Source organism: Euprymna scolopes, chromosome 20 (genome assembly GCF_053919585.1).
Source record: "Euprymna scolopes isolate OS-2025 chromosome 20, ASM5391958v1, whole genome shotgun sequence".
NCBI lineage: Eukaryota > Metazoa > Mollusca > Cephalopoda > Sepiida > Sepiolidae > Euprymna > Euprymna scolopes.
Window position 1 is genome coordinate 53,331,292 of NC_136501.1, and position 27,790 is coordinate 53,359,081.

General features: G+C 34.0%; 1 protein-coding gene across 2 annotated transcripts in view; it reads right to left on the minus strand.

Moving 5' to 3' along the window:
* Nucleotides 1-618: 618 nt before the first annotated feature.
* LOC145241433 (metabotropic glutamate receptor 1-like) overlaps nucleotides 619-27,790 on the minus strand; it is a 704,312-nt gene continuing 677,140 nt past the window's right edge. Inside the window, exon 9 of one of the 2 annotated variants that reach the window (XM_080104383.1) lies at nucleotides 619-2,752. In XM_080104383.1, coding sequence (XP_079960509.1) covers nucleotides 1,426-2,752 — 1,327 coding nt within the window. In that variant the 3' untranslated portion in view covers nucleotides 619-1,425. The remainder of the gene's footprint in view (nucleotides 2,753-27,790) is intronic. The other variant, XM_080104384.1, reaches the window with a different exon arrangement.

Sequence of the window (27,790 nt, forward strand, 5' to 3'; positions counted from 1 at the left end):
ATATATATATATATATATATATATATATGTATATTTATACATACATGTGTATATATTTCTCAGTGGTATACATATGTATATATTTATATTATACGCATACGTCAGGTTTAAATTATAGATTTATATAAATACATGTATATATATATACATCATCTCATACGTTTATACATAATATATATATATATATATATATATTATGTGCTAACTTGTACATATATGTGTGTGCGTATTTATATATAATTACATGTCTACGAACGGTGTTTTGTAGTTTCTGAATTGTAAAAATATTAACAGTTTTCCATAAATTAAAATTTCACAAAGTCAAGTTACCGGCTGTAAACTTTCAAATTTTTCTGGACCATCAAACAAAAAAAAAAATATTTGTCTTTTTTTAGTCATTTTGAGGTACGAGTACATATCCAGAATCAGTCAGTATGATACTGACCCAATTCATTCAATCCAATTCACGTGTAAAAAACAATTGGATGCCTTATTTCAAACGAGTTTACACACTTTTGTTTTCAGAAAATGTCTCCTGATTTCTTTTGCGTCCAATTCAATCGCTTCGTATAATTTTGTGTTCTTTTAAATGATTTTTTTTTTACGCATGGGTGTATATTTTTTTTTTTTCGTTTTGGATGTGCATGGTCTTTCATTTCTACTGCGTACCTTGTATACGCTTTTAAATTTGAATATATAAAAAAAAATAAAAACATGGAAGAATGTTGTTCGGTACTGATGGTAGCCAGTAGCGAAAATGATAGTTTCTTTTTCGTTGATTTGCTTTATTTGTTTCTTGCGGGATTACCACAAGATTTACTTGATATTTTGTTTCATTTTGCACTATTTATAATATTGCACAGTTCATAGTACATCACAATAGACCCAAACAGTTTTCCGTTTTATTTATTTATCTCCAAGCTGCTCTCCTATAAAATCAATATTCAGAATTCTAGTGTGTTCTTTTTTTTTTACCTAGATTTGAACACCGATCAGCAGCTGGTAGCTGTTTCACCCCTCTTAATGTGCTGCACCGATTTTCGCACATCGAAGAAAAATAAAAATAAAAGTCCAACCCTTGCAGGTTGAAACACAGGATAAAACATGCTCTTTTATATCTGCCAAAATCGGCAGTTGAAATTTTTTGTGAAGGGGGGGGACATTAATATTTTAAGTATGAACCTTTTTAAGCGATATGGATACTCATGTGTACGTCTCTTATTCAAAATCCAAGTATTAGACTATTTTTAGTTGCTTTTCTCAAGCAGATATCTCTCACGGGTCGGCCAGCTCATGGCAGTGCGTATGTTTGTATTACTTTCATTGTGGATGGTCTTCGGAATCACATTTATTATTCGTAAGTATAAACTTTTTTTTTCTCTCTTTAAACAATAAAAACCTTGATTGGTATCATAGCAATCTAGTCTAGACGTCGCTGCTTTGTAGGGAAGACTCGTCGACGCAAATACCTTTTTTCTTCAGATACGTAACAAACTTCTCCATGGAGACTTCCTCGTCTTCCGTAGCATTCAATCCGTGCATGGACATTTCTTCTAAAGACTTTCGAAAGCTAACGTTTCCACTGCTGCTACTCCAGCTTAAGGCACTGGACGCCCTCTTTTTCTCTCTCTCAATCGGATACTTCTCGCATAACGTTGCCATAGCAGCCACACTCGCGCCTTTCGAAGGAAAGTTTGCAACCGCAGGAGCGGCCCCAGAGGAGCCGGCCCCACTCGCATCTCTGCTGTCGGCGGCAAAGGTTCCCGAGGACGGATCGTAGCCGTTGCAGTCTTTCTCGTTATCCCGAGACTCTAAGGACGATTGAGGCGTAAGAATAATCTTTCGTGGACCAGTTACTTGTGGGTTAGGAGATTCGGATACGCTAGGGAAGAGGCAATTCTCCGGAGTCGTTCCAGTACTATCCGGGTTGCTATTTTGTGCCATCCACGACAGTTCTGATACCTCTTCTTCGTTGTTCTTCGGTTTTTGTCGACGTTTTAGCATGAACGGAAATTCGCGCAGGCTACTCGAGAAGCTGAACTCTTTCCCGGATTCGGGATACGTGTCGCCCATCGACATCACGTCCAGATCGTCGTCGGCGCTCAGTAACGGCGACTTCTCGCTGGTCAGCGTGTGACCCGGGATGCAATCGTTGCTGGTTTCTTTTGGCGATTCCGTGAGCGGAAGGGAGTTAATCGGAAACGGCCGACTGTTGGACGTGTCTTGGTTGCACATGATCTCATTGCCAGAGAGTGTCACTAACTTATCGTTCAGGCCGCTGAAGAAGGATTTTTCACCCCCTTCTGGGTCTGCACCACCGCGGATGTGGTTTCTCAAAAAGGCTAATAACATTCCCAGAATCTCAGCATCAGTTTGGCACGCCATGTCCTGAATCTGGTTGGACCGTTTGCGAAGGGCGCTTGATTTAACTTTCTCGTCGGCCACGGCGGTGACTGTCGACCCACCGCCCGATGTTGCGTTTGACGTCTTCGCGACGGCCAGGTTGGTCGAATCGAGTGGATCCCCTGCTGCCTGCTGCCTGTCTTTCCAGGTGTAAGTCTTTGTTGTAGGGTTCAGTTTGGGATAAGATTGTGACCTCAGCCCATCATGCTTTAAGTAACCCTGGGATGAAGGGTTAGTAATGCGACCCGCTAGTGACGGGTTCGGACTGGGTGTTAGACCTCGACGTTGAAGACCACGTGTTTTCCATTTATCAATCAGACTACGCTGTCTTCGTTTGGTAAGAATGTCCCTATAACGAGAAGAAAAGAAAAAAAGCAGAGAGAATTAATATTAGATTAACTGGTAGAAAACAATATAAAATTTAAAATATATTACTCTGTTTAAGTAAAGTTAGTTGTGTCTATTTATATATGTGTTCGTTTTTTTTGGGGGGGGGGGGTACATGTAATTATAATACAATTTACAAAAACATTGTCATTATTGCAATTCTGCAAGGAAGAATTATTTTATTAATGATCATGGTTAAAAGTAATAAAATAAAAAAGTCAGTCGGCCGGTTTTGCCCTCATTAGTAAAGAGCGGTATCAAAGGTGTATTCATAAAATGAAAAATAAGCGGACATAACTGTGCCTTTACAGAATAAAACCATCGTTATGATATATATATATATATATATATATATATATATATATATATATATATATATATATATATATATATATATAAAATGCTGGAATAGCTAATACGCAAATCGCGCCTAAATCAAAAAGGGGCACTCCCTCTGTTTACAAAGGGAGAGTCATTTTAAACGAACAGAAATAGTCTCCACGATTTTAAAATGATGTTTCGACTGAACATGAATTAGAATGGAAAAGTAATCAATACTAAAATTGGTTGCGCATGAAGAGTTTAATAAATGGTATTTTATAGAGGACCTAGGCACATTATTTAGAATGTCCGTTTGTCAGTGTTATTAAAGTGTTGTTTAACTCTACTCCCGAATCTCAACGTTGTCCTACTCACGTAGTCATCACTACAAGTACATTTGAATTAATAAATCACATTATTATGGTGGTTGTATATGTTGTGTAATGGGATACCAGCATGGCATACAGAGGTATGTACTTGTGACGAAGGGTTCATCGGAATGTGTGTACGTGTCACTAAATGCCTATGGTGGTTCTTCACTATCTGAACCTTAAATTATGTTGTTGCAGTCTATTTATGTTCCAATGATATGATCGTCTAAATGTTCATATGTGAGTGGTGTGTGTGTGTGTGTGTGTGTGTGTGTGTGTGTATGTCATACATGTATTTTCGACATACCTGATTTTCATGCGTCCTTGATTTTGTCCAAATCTAGATAAATAACTTACAAATACTTTCTTGTGTTCGACCTACTACATAACCCACGTAGTCGGCACTGCAACTACCTTTGAATTGATAAATCATATTATTATGGTGGATGGATAGAACATATTTTCGAGATGACGCCATTGATATATTCGTATGCATAAAACTGATAATTAAGATAATTTAACGACCAATATGAATTTTGAAATAGAGCTACTTGGCTTAATGATGGCTAGTTCGGTTTATACGTAGGTTAATTTAGATGCATATAAAATGACGGAGTTCATTCTTTTCGTGAAGATTCAGATACCTCCACTTTTTTTAAAGTTTAATGATAAGAATTGAAAATCAATTATTAAATGTTGCCCAAAGTTTAATTTCTTCATAATATATGTATACTAGTTTTAGAGGGCATTATATGGGCACAAGATCTTATTTAAAAATTAAAATATTATTAATTTGCATTCTATTTCGTTTGTAATAAATAGATACGGAGTAAATAATATGGCATATGTGCCAGTTTCTTATACGGTTGAAGCTTAAACGATAGACAGTTTCTCGAAACAATATCATAGTGTGTATGAATTTTGATCAAAATTGGAATAATGGTTCTAGACATAATGTTACTAGCATTATATCTTGATTTTAATCTTTGTAAGATTAAATTAATACAAAACTGTTTAATTCACAAATCAACTTTTCCTTCCTGTAAGGGGTATTCTTCTACTTTGCAACATATATGTGAATAATCCATGCAATAATTAATGTAGAGATGAATGCAAATATTAGAAAGAGTTCAAGTGTTTAGACCCAAAATTAGCGGAGGAGTTTGGTAGAGTCTGCTAAGGTCAACTCTTACAACTTTGACACCTTAGCAGCAAAGTTTTCGGCCCCAAACCGATTGCTTGCTGCATGTATGAATACCATTTATGTAAATTTTTACATGTTTAGACAAAAAAAAAGGTTGGGAGCGACCGCAGAGGTCAAATTTATTAAAACTTTGACTCCACTTTAGATCGCTTAACATTTTACCTTTTCTGCTCAAATCAAATTAAAAAGTTTGATCCATGTCCAAGTAACCTACATCTAAAATGTCAAGTGTTTAGACCCAATATTGATGGAAGAGTTTGGTAGAGTTTTCAAAGGTCAAATCGTTGAACTTTGACCCCTTGACAACCAAATTTCTGGCCGAAAATCTATTAAAAAGATATTCCAAAACCTCAATATCCCTTATGTAAATCTCGTGTCTGTAGACAGAAAATTGAGAGAGTAGTTTGGTAGGGAAATGTACATACACAGACAACCATAGACAGGCAATTTCACTTTTATAGTTATATAGGTTTTGCTATCCCTTTTCCTCGCCTGTATTAGTTTATAGATTTGAAAAAAAAATTTCATATTTCACAGTCCTTTGTATCTCATATTCTTCCTAAGGTCTTGCATCATTTTTCTTCCTAAGGTCGTGCACATTTTTCTTCCTAAGGTCGTGTATCATTTTTCTTCCTAAGGTCTTGCATCATTTTTATCCTAAGGTCGTGTATCATTTTTCTTCCTAAGGTCGTGTACCATTTTTCTTCCTAAGGTCTTGCATCATTTTTATCCTAAGGTCGTGTATCATTTTTCTTCCTTAAGGTCGTGTACCATTTTTCTTCCTAAGGTCTTGCATCATTTTTATCCTAAGGTCGTGTATCATTTTTCTTCCTTAAGGTCGTGTATCATTTTTCTTCCTAAGGTCGTTCATCATTTTTCTTCCTAAGGTCTTGCATCATTTTTCGTCCTAAGGCCGTACATCATTTTTCTTCCTAAGGTCGTTCATTATTTTTCTTCCTAAGGTCTTGCATCATTTTTCTTCCTAAGGTCGTGCATCATTTTTCTTCCTAAGGTCTTGCATCATTTTTCTTCCTAAGGTCTTGCATCATTTTTCGTCCTAAGGCCGTACATCATTTTTCTTCATAAGGTCGTTAATTATTTTTCTTCCTAAGGTCGTTCATCATTTTTCTTCCTAAGGTCTTGCATCATTTTTCTTCCTAAGGTCGTGCATCATTTTTCTTCCTAAGGTCTTGCATCATTTTTCTTCCTAAGGTCTTGCATCATTTTTCGTCCTAAGGCCGTACATCATTTTTCTTCCTAAGGTCGTTCATTATTTTTCTTCCTAAGGTCGTTCATCATTTTTCTTCCTAAGGTCTTGCATCATTTTTCTTCCTAAGGTCGTGATTCATTTTTCTTCCTAAGGTCTTTCATCATTTTTCTTCCTAAGGTCTTTCATTATTTTTCTTCCTAAGGTCTTTCATTATTTTTCTTCCTAAGGTCGTGCATCATTTTTCTTCCTAAGGTCGTGCATCATTTTTCTTCCTAAGGTCGTTCATTATTTTTCTTCCTAAGGTCGTTCATTATTTTTCTTCCTAAGGTCGTTCATTATTTTTCTTCCTAAGGTCTTTCATCATTTTTCTTCCTAAGGTCTTTCATTATTTTTCTTCCTAAGGTCTTTCATTATTTTTCTTCCTAAGGTCGTTCATCATTTTTCTTCCTAAGGTCGTGCATCATTTTTCTTCCTAAGGTCGTTCATTATTTTTCTTCCTAAGGTCGTTCATTATTTTTTTTCCTTAGGTCTTTCATCATTTTTCTTCCTAAGGTCTTGCATCATTTTTCTTCCTAAGGTCGTGCATCATTTTTCTTCCTAAGGTCGTTCATCATTTTTCTTCCTAAAGTCGTTCATTATTTTTCTTCCTAAGGTCGTTCATTATTTTTCTTCCTAAGGTCTTTCATTATTTTTCTTCCTAAGGTCTTTCATTATTTTTCTTCCTAAGGTCGTGCATCATTTTTCTTCCTAAGGTCGTGCATCATTTTTCTTCCTAAGGTCGTTCATTATTTTTCTTCCTAAGGTCGTTCATTATTTTTCTTCCTAAGGTCTTTCATCATTTTTCTTCCTAAGGTCTTGCATCATTTTTCTTCCTAAGGTCGTGCATCATTTTTCTTCCTAAGGTCGTGCATCATTTTTATCCTAAGGTCGTGTATCATTTTTCTTCCTTAAGGTCGTGTACCATTTTTCTTCCTAAGGTCGTGCATCATTTTTCATCCTAAGGCCGTACATCATTTTTCTTCCTAAGGTCGTTCATTATTTTTCTTCCTAAGGTCGTTCATCATTTTTCTTCCTAAGGTCTTGCATCATTTTTCGTACTAAGGCCGTACATCATTTTTCTTCCTAAGGTCGTTCATTATTTTTCTTCCTAAGGTCGTTCATCATTTTTCTTCCTAAGGTCTTGCATCATTTTTCGTCCTAAGGCCGTACATCATTTTTCTTCCTAAGGTCGTTCATTATTTTTCTTCCTAAGGTCGTTCATCATTTTTCTTCCTAAGGTCTTGCATCATTTTTCGTCCTAAGGCCGTACATCATTTCTCTTCCTAAGGTCGTTCATTATTTTTCTTCCTAAGGTCGTTCATCGTTTTTCTTCCTAAGGTCGTGCATCATTTTTCTTCCTAAGGTCGTGCATCATTTTTCTTCCTAAGGTAGTGCATCATTTTTCTTCCTAAGGTCGTTCATTATTTTTCTTCCTAAGGTCGTTCATCATTTTTCTTCCTAAGGTTTTGCATCATTTTTCTTCCTAAGGTCGTGCATCATTTTTCTTCCTAAGGTAGTGCATCATTTTTCTTCCTAAGGTCGTTCATTATTTTTCTTCCTAAGGTCTTTCATCATTTTTCTTCCTAAGGTCTTGCATCATTTTTCTTCCTAAGGTCTTTCATCATTTTTCTTCCTAAGGTCGTTCATCATTTTTCTTCCTAAGGTCTTGCATCATTTTTCTTCCTAAGGTCGTGTACCATTTTTCTTCCTAAGGTCGTGTACCATTTTTCTTCCTAAGGTCGTGCATCATTTTTCTTCCTAAGGTCGTGTACCATTTTTCTTCCAAAGGTCTTGCATCATTTTTATCCTAAGGTCGTGTATCATTTTTCTTCCTTAAGGTCGTGTACCATTTTTCTTCCTAAGGTCTTGCATCATTTTTATCTTAAGGTCGTGTATCATTTTTCTTCCTTAAGGTCGTGTACCATTTTTCTTCCTAAGGTCTTGCATCATTTTTCTTCCTAAGGTCTTTCATCATTTTACTTCCTAAGGTCTTGCATCATTTTTCTTCCTAAGGTCGTGCATCATTTTTCTTCCATAGGTCTTGCATCATTTTTCTTCCTAAGGTCGTGCATCATTTTTCTTCCTAAGGTCTTGCATCATTTTTATCCTAAGGTCGTGTATCATTTTTCTTCCTTAAGGTCGTGTACCATTTTTCTTCCTAAGGTCGTGCATCATTTTTCTTCCTAAGGCCGTACATAATTTTTCTTCCTAAGGTCGTTCATTATTTTTCTTCCTAAGGTCATTCATCATTTTTCTTCCTAAGGTCTTGCATCATTTTTCGTCCTAAGGCCGTACATCATTTTTCTTCCTAAGGTCGTTCATCATTTTTCTTCCTAAGGTCGTTCATCATTTTTCTTCCTAAGCTCTTGCATCATTTTTCGTCCTAAGGCCGTACATCATTTTTCTTCCTAAGGTCGTTCATTATTTTTCTTCCTAAGGTCGTTCATCATTTTTCTTCCTAAGGTCTTGCATCATTTTTCGTCCTAAGGCCGTACATCATTTTTCTTCCTAAGGTCGTTCATTATTTTTCTTCCTAAGATCGTTCATCATTTTTCTTCCTAAGGTCTTGCTACATTTTTCTTCCTAAGGTCGTGCATCATTTTTCTTCCTAAGGTCGTGCATCATTTTTCTTCCTAAGGTCGTTCATTATTTTTCTTCCTAAGGTCTTTCATCATTTTTCTTCCTAAGGTCTTGCATCATTTTTCTTCGTAAGGTCGTGCATCATTTTTCTTCCTAAGGTCGTGTACCATTTTTCTTCCTAAGGTCGTGTACCATTTTTCTTCCTAAGGTCGTGCATCATTTTTCTTCCTAAGGTCGTGTACCATTTTTCTTCCTAAGGTCTTGCATCATTTTTATCCTAAGGTCGTGCATCATTTTTCTTCCTTAAGGTCGTGTACCATTTTTCTTCCTAAGGTCGTGTACCATTTTTCTTCCTAAGGTCGTGCATCATTTTTCTTCCTTAAGGTCGTGTACCATTTTTCTTCCTAAGGTCTTGCATCATTTTTCTTCCTAAGGTCGTGCATCATTTTTCTTCCTAAGGTCTTGCATCATTTTTCTTCCTAAGGTCTTGCATCATTTTTCTTCCTAAGGTCGTGCATCATTTTTCTTCCTAAGGTCGTGTACCATTTTTCTTCCTAAGGTCTTGCATCATTTTTATCCTAAGGTCTTGTATCATTTTTCTTCTTTAAGGTCGTGTACCATTTTTCTTCCTAAGGTCTTGCATCATTTTTCTTCCTAAGGTCTTTCATCATTTTACTTCCTAAGGTCTTGCATCATTTTTCTTCCTAAGGTCGTGCATCATTTTTCTTCCTAAGGTCTTGCATCATTTTTCTTCCTAAGGTCTTGCATCATTTTTCTTCCTAAGGCATGACATCATTTTTCTTCCTAAGGTCGTTCATCATTTTACTTCCTAAGGTCTTGCATCATTTTTCTTCCTAAGGTCGTGCATCATTTTTCTTCCTAAGGTCTTGCATCATTTTTCTTCCTAAGGTCGTGCATCATTTTTCTTCCTAAGGTCTTGCATCATTTTTATCCTAAGGTCGTGTATCATTTTTCTTCCTTAAGGTCGTGTACCATTTTTCTTCCTAAGGTCGTGCATCATTTTTCTTCCTAAGGCCGTACATCATTTTTCTTCCTAAGGTCGTTCATTATTTTTCTTTCTGAGGTCGTTCATCATTTTTCTTCCTAAGGTCGTTCATCATTTTTCTTCCTAAGGTCTTGCATCATTTTTCGTCCTAAGGCCGTACATCATTTTTCTTCCTAAGGTCGTTCATTATTTTTCTTCCTAAGGTCGTTCATCATTTTTCTTCCTAAGGTCTTGCATCATTTTTCGTCCTAAGGCCGTACATCATTTTTCTTCCTAAGGTCGTTCATTATTTTTCTTCCTAAGGTCGTGCATCATTTTTCTTCCTAAGGTCGTGCATCATTTTTCTTCCTAAGGTCGTGCATCATTTTTCTTCCTAAGGTCGTGCATCATTTTTCTTCCTAAGGTCGTGCATCATTTTTCTTCCTAAGGTCGTTCATTATTTTTCTTCCTAAGGTCTTTCATCATTTTTCTTCCTAAGGTCTTGCATCATTTTTCTTCGTAAGGTCGTGCATCATTTTTCTTCCTGAGGTCGTGTACCATTTTTCTTCCTAAGGTCGTGTACCATTTTTCTTCCTAAGGTCGTGCATCATTTTTCTTCCTAAGGTCGTGTACCATTTTTCTTCCTAAGGTCTTGCATCATTTTTATCCTAAGGTCGTGTATCATTTTTCTTCCTTAAGGTCGTTCATCATTTTTCTTCCTAAGGTCTTGCATCATTTTTCTTCCTAAGGTCGTGCATCATTTTTCTTCCTAAGGTCGTGTACCATTTTTCTTTCCTAAGGTCTTGCATCATTTTTATCCTAAGGTCGTGTATCATTTTTTTTCCTTAAGGTCGTGTACCATTTTTCTTCCTAAGGTCTTGCATCATTTTTCTTCCTAAGGTCTTTCATCATTTTACTTCCTAAGGTCTTGCATCATTTTTCTTCCTAAGGTCGTGCATCATTTTTCTTCCTAAGGTCTTGCATCATTTTTCTTCCTAAGGTCTTGCATCATTTTTCGTCCTAAGGCCGTACATTATTTTTCTTCCTAAGGTCGTTCATCATTTTTCCTCCTAAGGTCGTGTATCATTTTTCTTCCTAAGGCCGTTCATCATTTTTCTTCCTAAGTCCGTTCATCATTTTTCTTCCTTAGGTCTTGCATCATTTTTCTTCCTAAGGCCGTACATCATTTTTCTTCCTAAGGTCGTTCATTATTTTTCTTCCTAAGGTCGTTCATCATTTTTCTTCCTAAGGTCTTGCATCATTTTTCGTCCTAAGGCCGTACATCATTTTTCTTCCTAAGGTCATTCATTATTTTTCTTCCTAAGGTCGTGCATCATTTTTCTTCCTAAGGTCTTGCATCATTTTTCTTCCTAAGGTCGTGCATCATTTTTCTTCCTAAGGTCGTGCATCATTTTTCTTCCTAAGGTCGTGCATCATTTTTCTTCCTAAGGTCGTTCATTATTTTTCTTCCTAAGGTCTTTCATCATTTTTCTTCCTAAGGTCTTGCATCATTTTTCTTCGTAAGGTCGTGCATCATTTTTCTTCCTGAGGTCGTGTACCATTTTTCTTCCTAAGGTCGTGTACCATTTTTCTTCCTAAGGTCGTGCATCATTTTTCTTCCTAAGGTCGTGTACCATTTTTCTTCCTAAGGTCTTGCATCATTTTTATCCTAAGGTCGTGTATCATTTTTCTTCCTTAAGGTCGTTCATCATTTTTCTTCCTAAGGTCTTGCATCATTTTTCTTCCTAAGGTCGTGCATCATTTTTCTTCCTAAGGTCGTGTACCATTTTTCTTCCTAAGGTCTTGCATCATTTTTATCCTAAGGTCGTGTATCATTTTTTTTCCTTAAGGTCGTGTACCATTTTTCTTCCTAAGGTCTTGCATCATTTTTCTTCCTAAGGTCTTTCATCATTTTACTTCCTAAGGTCTTGCATCATTTTTCTTCCTAAGGTCGTGCATCATTTTTCTTCCTAAGGTCTTGCATCATTTTTCTTCCTAAGGTCTTGCATCATTTTTCGTCCTAAGGCCGTACATTATTTTTCTTCCTAAGGTCGTTCATCATTTTTCCTCCTAAGGTCGTGTATCATTTTTCTTCCTAAGGCCGTTCATCATTTTTCTTCCTAAGGCCGTTCATCATTTTTCTTCCTTAGGTCTTGCATCATTTTTCTTCCTAAGGCCGTACATCATTTTTCCTCCTAAGGTCGTGTATCATTTTTCTTCCTAAGGCCGTTCATCATTTTTCTTCCTAAGGCCGTTCATCATTTTTCTTCCTAAGGCCGTTCATCATTTTTCTTCCTAAGGCCGTTCATCATTTTTCTTCCTTAGGTCTTGCATCATTTTTCTTCCTAAGGTCGTGCATCATTTTTCCTCCTAAGGTCGTGTATCATTTTTCTTCCTAAGGTCGTGTATCATTTTTCTTCCTAAGCCGTTCATCATTTTTCTTCCTAAGGTCTTTCATCATTTTTCTTCCTAAGGCCGTACATCATTTTTCCTCCTAAGGTCGTGTATCATTTTTCTTCCTAAGGTCGTGTATCATTTTTCTTCCTAAGCCGTTCATCATTTTTCTTCCTAAGGTCTTTCATCATTTTTCTTCCTAAGGCCGTACATCATTTTTCTCCCTAAGGACGTGTATAATTTTTCATCCTAAGGTCTTGCATCAATTTTCTTCCTAAGGTCTTGCATCATTTTTCTTCCTAAGGTCTTTCATCATTTTTCTTCCTAAGGTCGTGCATCATTTTTTATCCTAAGGTCGTGCATCATTTTTATCCTAAGGTCGTACATCATTTTTATCCTAAGGTCTTGCATCATTTTTCTTCCTAAGGTCGTGCATCATTTTTCTTCCTAAGGTCTTGCATCATTTTTCTTCCTAAGGTCGTACATCATTTTTCTTCCTAAGGTCGTACATCATTTTTCTTCCTAATGTCGTACATCATTTTTCTGTTTACCGCTTAATTACTCACGTCTACGTTATTATTGATACCTTTTTTCCGGGAAATATTTTTATAATGAAAAATATTTCATCATATGCTAATGTTATTGCAATGTTTTTTTATATATTCGCTTTTACATAAAATCTCTTGGGTTAAGCGATGTTGAGTTTAGCCAACACTAAATAGGTGACCATTTGCGAATATCAGTGCTCTAAGTGTTCTCCGCTTATCTCAGCAGTTTTCCAGTCATTCTGAACTCCTCTTCTCCACTGGAGTCGAATAGTACCGATCCGGGGAAGTCCGTGGTTGCAGACTGTGTAATCCTTGCTTCACAAGGTTTACTTTATATCAAATCTTTAGATTTGGATTCCTTTAAAAATGGAATAATTGATCTTCGTCTAGATATCCAGCCATGCTCTGTTACAATCGTTTTAAACACAAAATAACGATTTATAACTATTTGGTAAAAAAGACAGCAAAAGCTCCATTAGAGTAACATTTGGAGATTGTGATGGTCAATTATGATTGAGATATTGCTGTGAGTGTTAATTATGCTGGGATCATGAAATTGTGATGATCAAATTATATAATACTAGCAAAAAGTATCCTCGTTTGCATGCGACTTTGCAGTATGCTCGGGTTCCGCTTCCCAGTTACGCTCGTATAGAGAAAAGTCCTGACCTCAACATTTGACCTTGACCTTGGAAAAAATTACACCATCTATAGGTCGGAGACCATAATCATATCAGGTTTGGTCATGATCGGTTCAGTGGTGTGGGCTGTTGGAGAGTATATATACATAGGCTATGCCTTTTACGTTTGACCTTGAAAAATGGTGAGCATCTTCCGTGGGTTGGGGACCATCCATCCGTCATGATGATGGTGTCCCACCCAGAGAAGATGCCCTGGTTTGGTTTGGTCACGATCGGTCCAGTGGTGTCGGTTGTAGCAAAGTATATATGACATTTCACCTTTACGTTGAAACATAGTGTGCACCATCCCTAGGTGGGGGAACATCCTCATTCCAGGTTTGGTCATGATCGGTCCAGTTGTATGGGCCATAGGAGAGTATATATATATATAGACTACGCCCTTTACTTTGGCCTTAACTTTGAAAAATAGTGTGGATCATCCCTTGTTGAGGGACCATCATCATGCCAAGTTTGGTCATGATCGACTCTGTAATGTGGGCTGTAGGCGAATTGCACACACACACACACACATACACACACACACACACACGGACGCTACTACTTTATATATAGAGATATTGAGATTGAATTGTCAATTACGTTTATATCTAAAAGATATAATTTTCACTGCATTGCTTAAGATCAGGGTTACAATTTTTAACAAAAATTCTCGTCTTGGAAAATACAGTTATCAGTATGGAATAATGGCTTAATCTTTAAATGACGGTGATCTCCAAAAATGTCTACACAGTCCTTACTAATAACCATAACGATCAGATCGAAATAATTGTAAGATATCACTATCAATATTATATCTCTGTGGTACACGCTAAGAAAAAGATATAAAATCTACCTCGATATATAAAATCGACCATAACATGTTAAAAATTCAACACTGAACTTGTCGGAAAATGTGAGCGCATTCACTGATCTTTCGATACGCGTTTTGTGATCTCCACATTTCCTAGTGATCTAAGTATATGAAAAAAAGACAAGCGCTGTATGTTGGACGACGTTATCCTCCGGGAACTAATGCAAACCTAATTTCATCATCTCTCCTGGCTGGAATATATATATATATATATATATATATATATATATATATATATATATATATATATATATATATAACTACTTAATTTACTCACATAAAATTAATATACGAAAGTATAGATTTATGCGTAAATTTTAAGTATTTACTTCAAAAGTGCTCAATACGTAGGTAGAGCTAGTTAGTAAGTTATAAAATGTATATGGCGATTAATCTACACTGAATATTCCTCGTTTCATCCACTCTAGGATTCTTCAGGCTTATGCGCCTAAACCTGAAGAATCCTAGAGTGGATGAAACGCGGAATATTCAGTGTAGCTTAATCGCCATATACGTTTTATAACTTTATATATATATATATATATATATATATATATATATATATATATATATATATATATATATAAATATATATATATATATATAAATATATATATAAATATATATATATATAAATATATATATAAATATATATATATATATGAATATATAAATATATATATGAATATATATATATATAAATATATATATATGAATATATATATATGAATATATATATATAAATATATATATATATATAAATATATATATATATAAATATATATATATATAAATATATATATATATAAATATATATATATATATATATATATATATATATATATATATATATATATATGCAACTGGGGACCAACCGTGCATTTAATATTCCTTAGAAACTATCTCCTTTGGAGGAAACCAACTCAAGACTCTTACTCTGAGTGTGGCTTCGGTTCGTTTTGTTTTCGTTTCACTCTTTATAGACGTAAATCACGTTGCGAATTTTATGTTTTCCTAATCTGTAGAATCTTTGGTTCAATTATATGATAAACAACGTATGCCATACAGTTATATTAGTGCAAATCGTAAGAATAGAATTACACATCATTTTAAACATAAGTGCGATGGAATGACGGACGTGATCGCAACTCCAAATTTCCGTGTGACGGACCTACAGATAGGCAATTCCTTATTAAAAAAATCTACGAACGCATTTACTATTTCAGACCTTCACTTGATAAGGCTGCTAAAACGGTATTTCAAACTAAAATGTGCCCCCCTCCTTCTTTATGGGATGATAATACTCTTAATATTACAGAGTTCGGGGCGATCCACTCGACCGTGATGAAACGATAGCAAGACTTCGGTCGTAAATATCTCAAATTATATATTCTTAAAGTGTTGTCACCCGAATAATATATATTAGACGTGAATAGTAGAAATGATATAAAAATAATGATTTCAGGAAGATTTTTATTGTACAAGTTTATATATTTGCTTTCATCCTTTTAGAAAATAATGGAATAAAAATAAGCAATGTAAACTTTGACAGTTCTCAGTTGCTTACTCTAGGACTTGCATGTATACATCCAGGTTCTTAATCTGATGTATAAGTGTTTGTGTATATATATATATATATATATATATATATATATATATATATATAACACCCAATATCTTTACTGATGAGGATGCTTTGTTTCAAAAAAAAACTATATGTTAAAATTATTGTTCATGACAGTGTCTATCTCAATAAAAACATCGTTTCCGAAACGATCGTACAATTTATTGATTTTGTTTTGTTCCTCCTTCTGAAACCGATTTTTAATTTTTAATTTTAATTATAAATTAACAGTCATCTTACTATATATATATATATATATATAAATTTATATATATATATATATATATACCTTACTAAACATATATATATATATAAATATATATATATATCTTACTAAATATATATATATATATATTACTAAATATATATATATTACTAAATATATATATATATCTTACTAAATATATATATATATATTTATACATATATATCTTACTAAATATATATATATATACATATATATCTTACTAAAATATATATATATTTATACATATATATCTTACTAAATATATATATATATCTTACTAAAAATATATATATATATATTTATACATATATATCTAACTAAATATATATATATCTTACTAAAAATATATATATATATATATTTATACATATATATCTTACTAAATATATATATATATATATATATATATATATATATAATGTCTCTTTGTTTATCTCTATCTTTACGAATTGCTCGGGGTGTTGGAGATGTATCCTAATTGTCGAAAATATTTCAAATGTATTTGTTAACATAATGGAACAAGTCTAGAGTAAGCATAATGCATAAATGATTGAAGATTTCATATGAATTTAACAGAATGGCCGTGTATATTAAGGAAATGCATTACATAGTGTACTTAGATAAGCACACTTTATTTGACTTTACTATATTATATAAGACTATATACCTTAATTGTTGCGTTTTTTACTCGCTCGGCCATTGATATTAAAAGCCTAATTTTTCGATTAAAAAAATATTAAATCTATAATCTTTTAATATAATCACTCATAGATATGCGAGAGAGTACAAAAAGGTTAATTGGCATAACCCTGTTTTAAAAGCGAGTTTATATTACTTATTCACTTTTTTATGTATTCTTATTAGATTATTGATTTTATGTTAATATTATGTTGAATTCTATCTGTACATAGATTTTACATTCTGCGTAATTTCGTGGAATATAAGATGATAAGATTCTAGCACATATATTTATATATGTGTGTATATATATATGTATATATATATGTATATATATATGTATATATGTGTGTATATATATGTGTGTATATATATGTGTGTGTATATATATGTATATATATGTATATATATGTATATATATGTATATATGTATATATATGTATATATATGTATATATGTATATATATGTATATATATGTACATCTATGTATATATATGTATATATATGTATATATTTGTATATATATATATGTATATATGTATATATTTGTATATATGTATATATATGTATATATATATATATATATATATATATGAGAGAGGGGGACGATTATGCCGTACCATGATATTATTGCGGATAAATATATATGGTGTTTTAATAATCTGGAAGAAAAAGTTATGAATTGATAATATGTCTAAGTAATAAAAATATTAAAAATAATATTAATTAAACTTATTTAAAATGTCCGTTCTACAAACTGGCAAAACCTTTTGTAACGACCTGATATATTATGAAACTATTGTATAACATATCGCCATAAATATACACTAAAAGTAAGTCAATGAAAGAGAAAGCAATATTTATTATGGTTAACCCACCATATAATGTACGTATAAAACACATTTTATTCGTAAAAATCCAAGTTCGCTAATCAAAAAAAAACAAAAACAAAAACAAAAACAAAAAAAAACATTTCATTAGCTGCAACTTATAGAATCTCTGTAATCGGGATATTTAAAAAATAAAACACAATTGCACCGCGTAATACACCAGCCATAATTAACATTCAACAAGAACTGTATGACAAATATAGCAATGTCTGTAAGTCAGAGTCAAAAGAAAAACGTTTTATTATGTTCTAAGTACATCACAAAATATCATTTACATAGCCACAGTAAGATAATACTAGCCAAGAAAAAGTGTATTTCAGTGCAGCTAGAATGGAAAGCACATTATGACCACCACGAGGTAAGCTTCTAAAACAATACACACAAACATGCCACAAAACGATCTATACGTGATGTATAAAGATAACACTGGAAAATATCTTAATAAGAAAAGGCGAAGTGTTAATAAAGCAAAAGAAAGATGCCTGTAAGAAAAGCGCGACATATCACAGAAATTTGTAATCAATAATTTACTAAACAAAATATCTTATTTCAAAATGGAGGCACATGCGCACGATTGGTTTGGTTGTTTCTTTACGACAAATCAACTTTTTGCAGATTATTTAATGCACAATTCCAGTCATTTTTGGTAACAGTTCCATGATTCAATTGTTTTATACCTTAAAATATTTATTCACGGTATTCGTTTTGGCGGTTTTGTTTTACGGCATATCAACCCTTTTCGGGTGATTCAATCTGGTAATTTTAGTAAACATTATCATGCTTCAAGCTCTTTATATATTCAATTATTTATTAATGATGTTTGTTACCTTTGTTTTACGGCATATCAACCCTTTTTGGTTTACTTAATGCTTAATTTGGCAATCATAGTTCTTATGTTCAAGTTATTCATATATCTAAATGTTTATTATGGTGTTGTTATTTTGTTCTTTTACGGCATATCAACCCTTTTAGGGTTATTTAATGCTGAATTTGGTTATTTTCGTAATAGTTTTATAGTTCAAGTTCTTTATATATTTAAATGTTTATTTATTATGCTTGTTATTTTTATTGTTTTACGGCATATCAGCCCTTTTGGGGTTATTTAATGAAGAATATGTTTATTTTTACAGGAGTTTTTATGTTCAATTTATTTATATATTTTAAATGTTTATTTATTATGCTTGTTATTTTTATTGTTTTACGGCATATCAGCCCTTCTTGGGTTATTTAATGCTGAATCTGGTTACATTAGTAATATGTTTTTTATGCTTGGAATACTTTATTCCTTACCAAGTTTATTTATGGTGTTTAATTTGGTTTTAGTTGTTTTCTAGAAGAAACTTATGTATGCTTTGTATAACTTGATTGCACTTTGCAAAGGAAAAGGAACAAACAATAACACCAATGTTTAGTGCAGGAAGCTAGTATCATCAACAAACCTGTTCAATTACTGATTTAATGACAATTCTATACCGTAATGATTAAATGTAACGTGCAAAATCTTATTAAAAATGTTTGTTTTAATGATAAAACTCAGAGTTAATAAAAATAACAGAGATGAGATGTAAAATTGTTCCTGGGTAACGCCATGTCAGAAAAAAAGCTAGTTTGAAATAAAATAATAAGAAACAAAATATACGGGTCTTTTTTTTATACAGTGTACCCCGGATATAAGAGACTTCGTATCCGGGCACTACACATCTCCTCTATCCGAGTTATACTTATATATGATGTTCTTATATCCGGGTTACACTGTACATTAACACAGGTTCTAATTTGGGACCAGATACACTCTCTCTTATATCCGGGTTTCTTATATTCGTAAATTGTTCCTGGTAACGTCAGGTCAGAACAAAAGCTAGTTTGAAATAAAATAATAGGAAACCAAATCTATTGGTCTTTTTTATACAGTGTAACCCAGATATAAGAGACTTCGTATCCGGGCACTACACATGTCCTCTATCCGAGTTATACTTATATATGAGGGTATTATATCCGGGTTACACTGTACATTAACACAGGTTCTAATTTGGGACATATCTCTTATATCCGGGTTTCTTATATTCGTATATGTAACATTGAGAATAAAACGAATAAAGAGAATTAAGAACTATATTATAGGTATTCGGTGTAGCTAGACATAAAAGTCTGTTTTTTTTATCTTTTACCTTTTCTTTTTGTTTTTCTTTTTCGTAGAACCAGAACATACACAAGAAGATTCTATTATGAGAAGATTCTATATTTCGGAAATATGTGGGAGTAACTAGCTTACAAAAATTGAACTCGCCTAGCAAATATTATAAGACAAAATTTGTCCAGAGTTGGGCGTGTGTTTAGAGGTGTGTGTTGCAAAAAAAAAGGGGTAGTAGGCAGGCGGGCTCGAATCCATACCACGAAAAAAGAAAAGAACGTGAAAAAAGTGATATCTTTGCCGTTGCGTCCATCACCAAACCGGAAGTGGTGAAGGTTTAAATTAAGGCTAGTCAATCGAAAAGAAGAGATGCCTTTCGAAAATATCGGCGAAAAAAGTAGTAGACTTGCATGTAGAAAAGTGCCCAGTTAAGGGTGAAGGAATTAATATTTTTAGCCAATTTTTCGATATTTCTCGTCCGAAAGGTCGATCCTCCAAACGCTATCGATCTCATGAAAATCTGTCTTCTCTGTCGAAAGTTTTAGGTAGATCTATATGCATACATACATGCATACATACATACATACATTTAAACAGCCAGGTGAGATTTATATAATAGATGTTTACAACTAAGTAGGGTGGCCCGATTTCGCACTAATTCGGCCTTAGCCATAAGATTCTAGTAATTATGTAGTGAAAACACGCTGACTTAAAAGCGGTCACTGTGGAGACGCGGTTTTTCTCTTTGTGACTTTTACTATATCCCGCTATTAGATATCATAATGATTGCTCCATTTAATACATTATTTCTCTCCGCTAAACACAGATCTTCTTACCAAATATAACGGAATTATATCAGCTATTTAATTTAAATATATAGATTTAAACGATGTTAATCCTGGTCAGTACAAAAATGGATACCCATTTGGGAATTCCAAATGTTGTATGTGCCATTTCCCTGCTTATCTCGGTATTGTGTCCAGACAGTCTTGGTCCTCTCCTTGCGATTAGAACCAACCAATGCCGATTTAAGAGTGTTGTTGTAGATTGCACAGCCCTTGCCTCACAATTCCACGTGCAGCTACCCTAACAGGGGTATGCATTGTCTCTTGAAGCTGAATGGGCCATCGCGATAGCTTGAAGATATATGTTAATAGATTTCGACAATATTTGTTACCATTTTTATTTCTTTTCAATATTCATAAAACGAGATTATAAAACAATATGTGTTAAAACCACGGCGTAATTTTGGTTACAGACGTTCAGACCAAACATTTGTATGATATTATTCTAATTCACATGAAAGTTGTTTACAATTATGTGCACAGTTATTGAGTTAAAATATAGCACTTTATTTTTTTTTCGGATTGCTAAAAAGTGAGATGAGGCAAGCAAAAAAAAACTATACTACAAAAAGGCAATGAAAGATAGATAAATAGAAATAGGTAAAGAGAGTGAAAACTAGAGAGATAGAGAGAAAGAGAGAGAAAGAGAGAGAGAGAGAGAGAGGAGGGGTCTAACTTTTCCTTTCTTCTCGTACTCCAGAGCCGTAGCGCTCTGATCAATCCGCCTCTGTTTTTACTTCATGTGTCAGCCCCTAACAACATCCCTATCTGTATATACCTACAGATGGCTTTCGTCTTGTTATATATTGGATTTTGATAAAAGAAAAAAACAATAAATATGAGGTGGAATAATTAATCGAACAACGGGTCGCGTAACACAATGAGGTTTATTCTACGACTACCGTGGGGCAGCCGACCTTGCCTGGTCGTAAAATACGGTTAAATATATTTTAATTCATGTAGATTACGTATTTATTATTACGGAGACATTTTTTTTTTTACATGAAAATCACCACGGTTATTGCGTGTACAATAATCAATGGGATAGCATCGTAGTAATCGTTAGTAATGGAGATTTGATAAAGTGTATGACTTAAGGAGGGGGGTTCATCACGAATTTGTTTATGTTGGACTTGAAGACATTCAAGTTGTAGTCAAGTAGGAAACAGGCAGACAGAAGAGAGTTCTACTGGCGTGCACTTCTAAAAAAAAAGCTTTCTCTTTTGAATATTATAGTGTACCTAACATATAGTATTAATTTCAAAAGTTAAATGTTCCATATGGTGTTCCTTCATTGTACCTAATATATAGTATTATTTTCAAAAGTTAAAAATAAAAATAAATGAATTAAGTGCCATCATCTAGAATCGAAACCAAAACATGTAGTACCCCAGCCGCGTCTTTCTACCGAGAGATAGTTAAAAAAAGATGTTATATTAAACGACTTGAAGAAATTAATGTGCAGAAAGAAGCAAAAAAATGTATCGGTAAGTTGAGATGAGCAGGTTGCATTTCAAGTTGCCGGTCGATATATGTCTGGCCGTGTTATCAACCCAAACAAAAATGGACACAAAACAAATAAAACGTTCAAAAGTATCTGTGAAAGTCTTCTTATAAATAGTATTGTTATAGTTGGGCTGATTAATCTATGCCCCATTCGAGGGTTCTTTATATGATGCAAAACCGCATCTATAATTTGATTGGCCACTTACCCTTTCTTCTACTCTGAAACATTACACTCACAGAAACGATGTTGGTAGTATCTGTCGCTTCTGTATATTCAGTTATGGCATGTGTGGTTTAGAATTTTCTGATCTATTCCTTGCTTCCTTTGTTTCAGCATTTTAAATCGTTGGTCTAGCGGTCTTCGTGGAATTGTTGCGTTGACACTTCACTGTAATACAGCTTCGTATTTCAGTATCTTTCTCCAAAGCAGGTTTGTGGAATTGCCTTCGATCTGACTGTTCATGGTTGAGATTTATAGGCGTTTACTTCGTGTTAATCATCTTTCGTTCTCGTTAGAAGCTTACATCAATTGGCTGCACGCATTATCTAAAACGATGGCCATAACGAATATATTTCTCTTACTGTGCCTTCCATTACCTTCCTCCCCTCTCCCCTATGTCTCCTAAGCTTTTGTTCCTGGATATGACCTTAAACTATATCAGATGGCGAGGCCCAGCTTGCGGGCTTTTGGGAGTGTCGAGTAACCCCTTAATTGTCATTGCTCCCAGGTCCACTCTGACCAGGAGTGGTAGTACCTGTTAGAGTGCCAACTATGGGTTAAATGGCAACTAACTTGAAAACAAAAACATTCTATTAAAATGTTTTTCAAAATCACTGGATTCGACATTAAATAACCTTAAAAGGGTTGATATGCCGTAAAACAAAGAACAACCAACCTAAGTTTTTATATCTTCTCCTTTTATCACCGCAGTATCTCTCTGTCTCTATATTTCTCTCTCTTTCTCTCTATTTCTCTCTCCTTCTCTCTATTTCTCTCTAACTCCTCTATTTCTCTATTTTTCTCTAACTCCTTTCATAGCAACTGACAACTGGAAAACTTATTTAATGAATGATTACATAATTACATTTAAGTATCGCTCTAAATATTGACTTCCCTTACTAATACTGTTTCTGTTGAAGTCTCCAAAGAATTAATCCAGTGTAACCCGTATATAAGATCCTTCTCAGGACCCTACATCTATCCTATATTCGGGTTACACTCATATCCGGGGTTTTTATATCCGGGTTACACTGTACATAAACACAGGCTCTAATTTGGGACCAGAGAAAATCTCACTTATATCTGTTGTTCTTATATTCGGGTCTCTTATACACGGGTTACACTGTATCTAAAACATGTTATCCTATGTTTTGTCAATGCTGAAAAGAATATATCAGCTTTGTGGTGTGCCGTGTATTGGTTTTTCTTCTAATTTGACGCATCCATTGACGTACACAATAGCATACACCTTTTTTATATAATAGACGAATCGGCTGATTATTGGTCCCCCGACAAAAGGAGGGTGAACCTGTCAATTCACCTTTGTCCATTCATCCGTTCGTTCGTTCATTCGTTCGTCCGTTCGTCTGTCCGCACTTTTCTCAATAGCTACGCCTTGGAAGTTTTTTGAAATTTTGTACAAACATTAAACATGTTATAAATATAAAAAAAGTAACAGAACGGATTTTCCCGGAAAACTTCGGTTGCCCACCTCCCTTGGTGGGGGGGGGGCTTTCGGTTTAAAATGGCTTACATTGACACTTTTGTGCTTATTAAAAAAAATTGATACCTTCGATTTTTATAAAATTTTCTGAAAAGTTGTAACTAACTGATTTCTATATAATTTTGTTTATCTATACTTCGCGATAACTGTTGGTTGTGAGACAGAGGCTCTTTTAGGGTTAATAAAAACACTTCATTTTTGGGACTATTTTACCATATTTGTCCAAAATTTTCTGTGTATGTCTATTTAGCAGTTTTTCATTGTGCTGAACTGAAATTTAAATATGTTAAGGCGATGGGGACTTTTGGGGCTAAATGAGGAAGGGGGCAAATGATGGACTTAGTCTTTTTTTTTGCATGGTGCAGAAATCAAATTTACATATGTTAAGGTCTAACACTGCACTATTCGTTCATTTTCACTATAATTTGACGTCCCCTGCGGACATTGGGGGCTAAATCGGAGGTGGGGCAAATGCTGAACTTCGTTATTTTTTACGCCTCGTTCACTTTGCACTCGCGGGAGACCATGCATGCTTCACTTGTTTTGTTTTCAAAATTAGATTAGAAAAAAAAAAATAGATTTTGTCAAAAGTATTTTATTCATCCCATCAACTGGAAATGAATATCAAAAAAATATTTAAAAAAAAAAAAGTTGAAATATAAAGTTTGAACTCAAAATATAGGGTAATCACTAAAAAAGCGGGAAATTTTAAAATTTACTGTGCAATTTTATTGCATCTACTTTTTTATTGCATCTAGATTATTCAGTTTGTCGATTTTAATACCGACATTGTTAGACAAGGCCAGCAGAACACGACTTTCAACCTTTAAAACACAGACTATTGTTCTTTACGATTTCGGGACTGAAATGCAACTTGGGGGTTAAAAAATGTATAGCAGTGTTACAATGCTTTTTTTTTCATTTTATTTTACTTTAGTCGAAGATCTGAGAAATCAAGGGGTCCACTACCTGAGGCTAACACTTGACGTCTATATGAGAAAAATAGATATTCGAATGTTCCATTTAAGTTCTTTATTTCTCAAACACTGAGTTAGTAAAGAAATCGAGAACATAATTTTCCTCTCCCCAATTAACCATTTTCATATGTTGTAGTATATCTTTGGTTTTGGTCTTTTGGTCTTACTGGATTCTAGAACAACAAGAATTTATATAGTCTGGTGGAGTATTTAGTTTCGTTCAATTACTTGGGGTAATATCACTTGGAGAAGGTGTACCATTCCTTGTAAAAGCTAATGTTGGTTACTCATAGAAAGGATATACTATTTGTGCTGTGAATACTATGTGATTTTGAATATTTGGTCAGGGTTTACTTCTAGAGAAAAGTATCCTTATGCCAGGTTGTTCTGACAAGCCCCTGAACAGAGAGACTTTAGACACTCAAGGATAGTGTCTAATAGGCATCTAAGTTCTCTCCGTAGGCATTCAAGTTCTTTCTTTTTCATACAGTACAAGTTATTTGACACGAGAAAGTCTTGAATCAGCTGCTCCTCGCTAAAAAAAAAGGGTTCAAAAACCGAATTTTCAGCTGTTTTAATGACCACGCTTTATTAATGACTAGCGGGGGTACCCGGCGTTGCCCGGGCGTTTTGAGGTGCGTGTGCTCTGGCGGGGGGTGGGGGTGTTAATCAAAACATAAGAATAAGCGAATTAAATATTAAAAGAAACACAAAAATCGAACGTAAGGCAAACGAACGATGTTAAATGTAAAAATGGGAAAAACAAACAAACAAAACAACGAACGTTCGGGGGGTACCCGGCGTTGCCCGGGTGTTTTTGGGTGTGTGTGTGGTTGGGCGGGGTAGGGGTTGTTAATGAAAATCTAAAAATAAGCAAGGTAAAAAAAAAAAACAAAAAACAGAAAAACAAACGTGAAAATTTCCCCCAAAACACTTGAAAAATGACTTAAATAAGCCTGCTTCAATATTAAAATTTAAAAAAATCGGGAAAAAAGACATCTCAAACCACGATTCGAACCCAAAAGGTTTAGATAATGAGGCCACGCTCTAAACAACTGAGCTAAGATGACGTCCACGAAATTAGGTCGATTTTTAATCTTTAAACTAAATCAGGTTCCGACGTCATTTGCGCATGCGTAGAACCGAACTCGTCATGAGAAGAGGTTTTTTGTTGACCCCCCCCTGTAGAAAACTGCTTATTTCAGGGTGAAGAAATTAATGTTTTTGGCCAATTTTTCCATATTTGTCGGCCGAGGTTTGAACTTTAAAATGATACCAATCTGGTAAAAATCCGTGACCCGTGTGGAAAGTTTTTGCGAGACATACAAACACACATACATACATGCATACAAACAAACACACATACATACATACAAGCACACATTTTCGCTTTTATATATATATAGAGTTTTCTTACTTTCTATTTATTCTTTCTTAATTGTGTTATTGACCAATCAGCCCCAACTATTTATTTCGCCCTGGCTGTAAGATATCACGTCCGTCTATAGTGTTTCTGTTTAACACAATCATTATCTGAGTGGAAAGGTAGGAAGTGGAGAACTTAAAACATATTCCCGCCATGAACTGTCCTTTACTTTTGTCTCTGAACTAATCGGCATTACAAAAAACGCTTATGTAAATATTCTAGAACTGGTAGTTGCAATTATTACATATCGTTTTCAGATTCTACTGGTATTAAAACCGTATTTGTTTTTCCCATCCGTTTAATACAAATAAGCGACACTATATATTTAAAGGGATTTTAAATGATCTTGGATTTTGTTTGAATCTTTTCTCCTGACACGGAAACTCGCAAAAGCGTTGAAAGTTAAATATTTCTCTTAGATCAGGGCCTAAATGTCGTATCAATCTGCCATTTGCAGAGCCATTAAATTACCATTCTTGCTTTTAATTAGAAAATTTACATAAAACTATTTTATTATATTTGTTTTTGTATGTTTAATGTATCCGTCCTTTCGTTTATTTTATTTTCTAACTTAATTATTTTTCTTTCATTGTCTTTCCTGCTTTCGCTCTTTCTGTTTTTCTTTCTTTTTTATTTGTATTTACTTCCGTCCTATATTTTTTCTTTCTTTCTCTCACGTTCACATTTTTGGAGTTAATTTATTTTTTTTATCTGTATACGAATTTATTTATTTTAAAATCTTAATTATATCTACAATTCTATAAATGCAACTTTGTATATGTGTGTACCTGTGAGTTCATCTCTTATAGACTCCGAAACGGTTGAACAAATTTTCTTTAAAATTTACAGAACTTCAGTCTGTAAGTCTGGAAGTTATCTTAGTTAAGTTTTGTCTCAGAATACCGCCCCCCAATAACTATAGATAATTTAAACTGTTATTTTCATTCATCTATCATCGGCAAAGCCATTTTTCCATGTCGTCGCTTAGCAACAATGATAAACGGGCCGTGAAATTTCTACTTTGGGTAACTTAGTAGCGTGCTTTTTTTGTTTATGTTTTTTTATTTCCTTTGTTTCTTTTTTCACGATGTGGTCTGTAGGTTCAAACCCCGCACATAAATTTCTTAATGCCTTTTTTTTTTTCGTTAACTGGAAAGAAGTTTATATAAAATAATTTTATAAAAGAAACAGTAAGCTTTCTAAAGTTCAATGTAGAATAACATATATTTTGGACTAATTTACTGCATGGAGGCATGAAAAGTTCCTCCAAGGTGATATCACAGATTACGGTGAGAATAAAAAATATAGGAGCGTGAAATATTCGTTAATCCTCATTAAATCCCGGGCAACGTCACGTCTCCCTGCTGGTTTATTTATATCTTTATTTTCTTCAATCACTTTTATTTTTATTTCATCAATTTCTTCTTTCATTTAGTCGTTCTCTCGTTTTTCTCTTCTTAATGTTTCTGTCATTTTAAAACTCATTCTGAATTTCTTTCTTTTTCCCCCTCTTTTTTCTTTTCTTTCTTGTGTTTTCTTTTTCATCAATTCCTTCTGTTTTCACACCGAGCAAGGCGTATTACCACTTGAACGTGAGGGGTTTCTAATTGGGATCATGCCTATAAGCAACTATGTGGGGAGTTGGGCCGTGTAGAGTCAGGGAATCAAGAAACACAAAGGGAATTCCAACTTCTTTTAGTCGAGAGAAGAAACTTACAACTAGAAACATTTTCCACATCTGCGACACT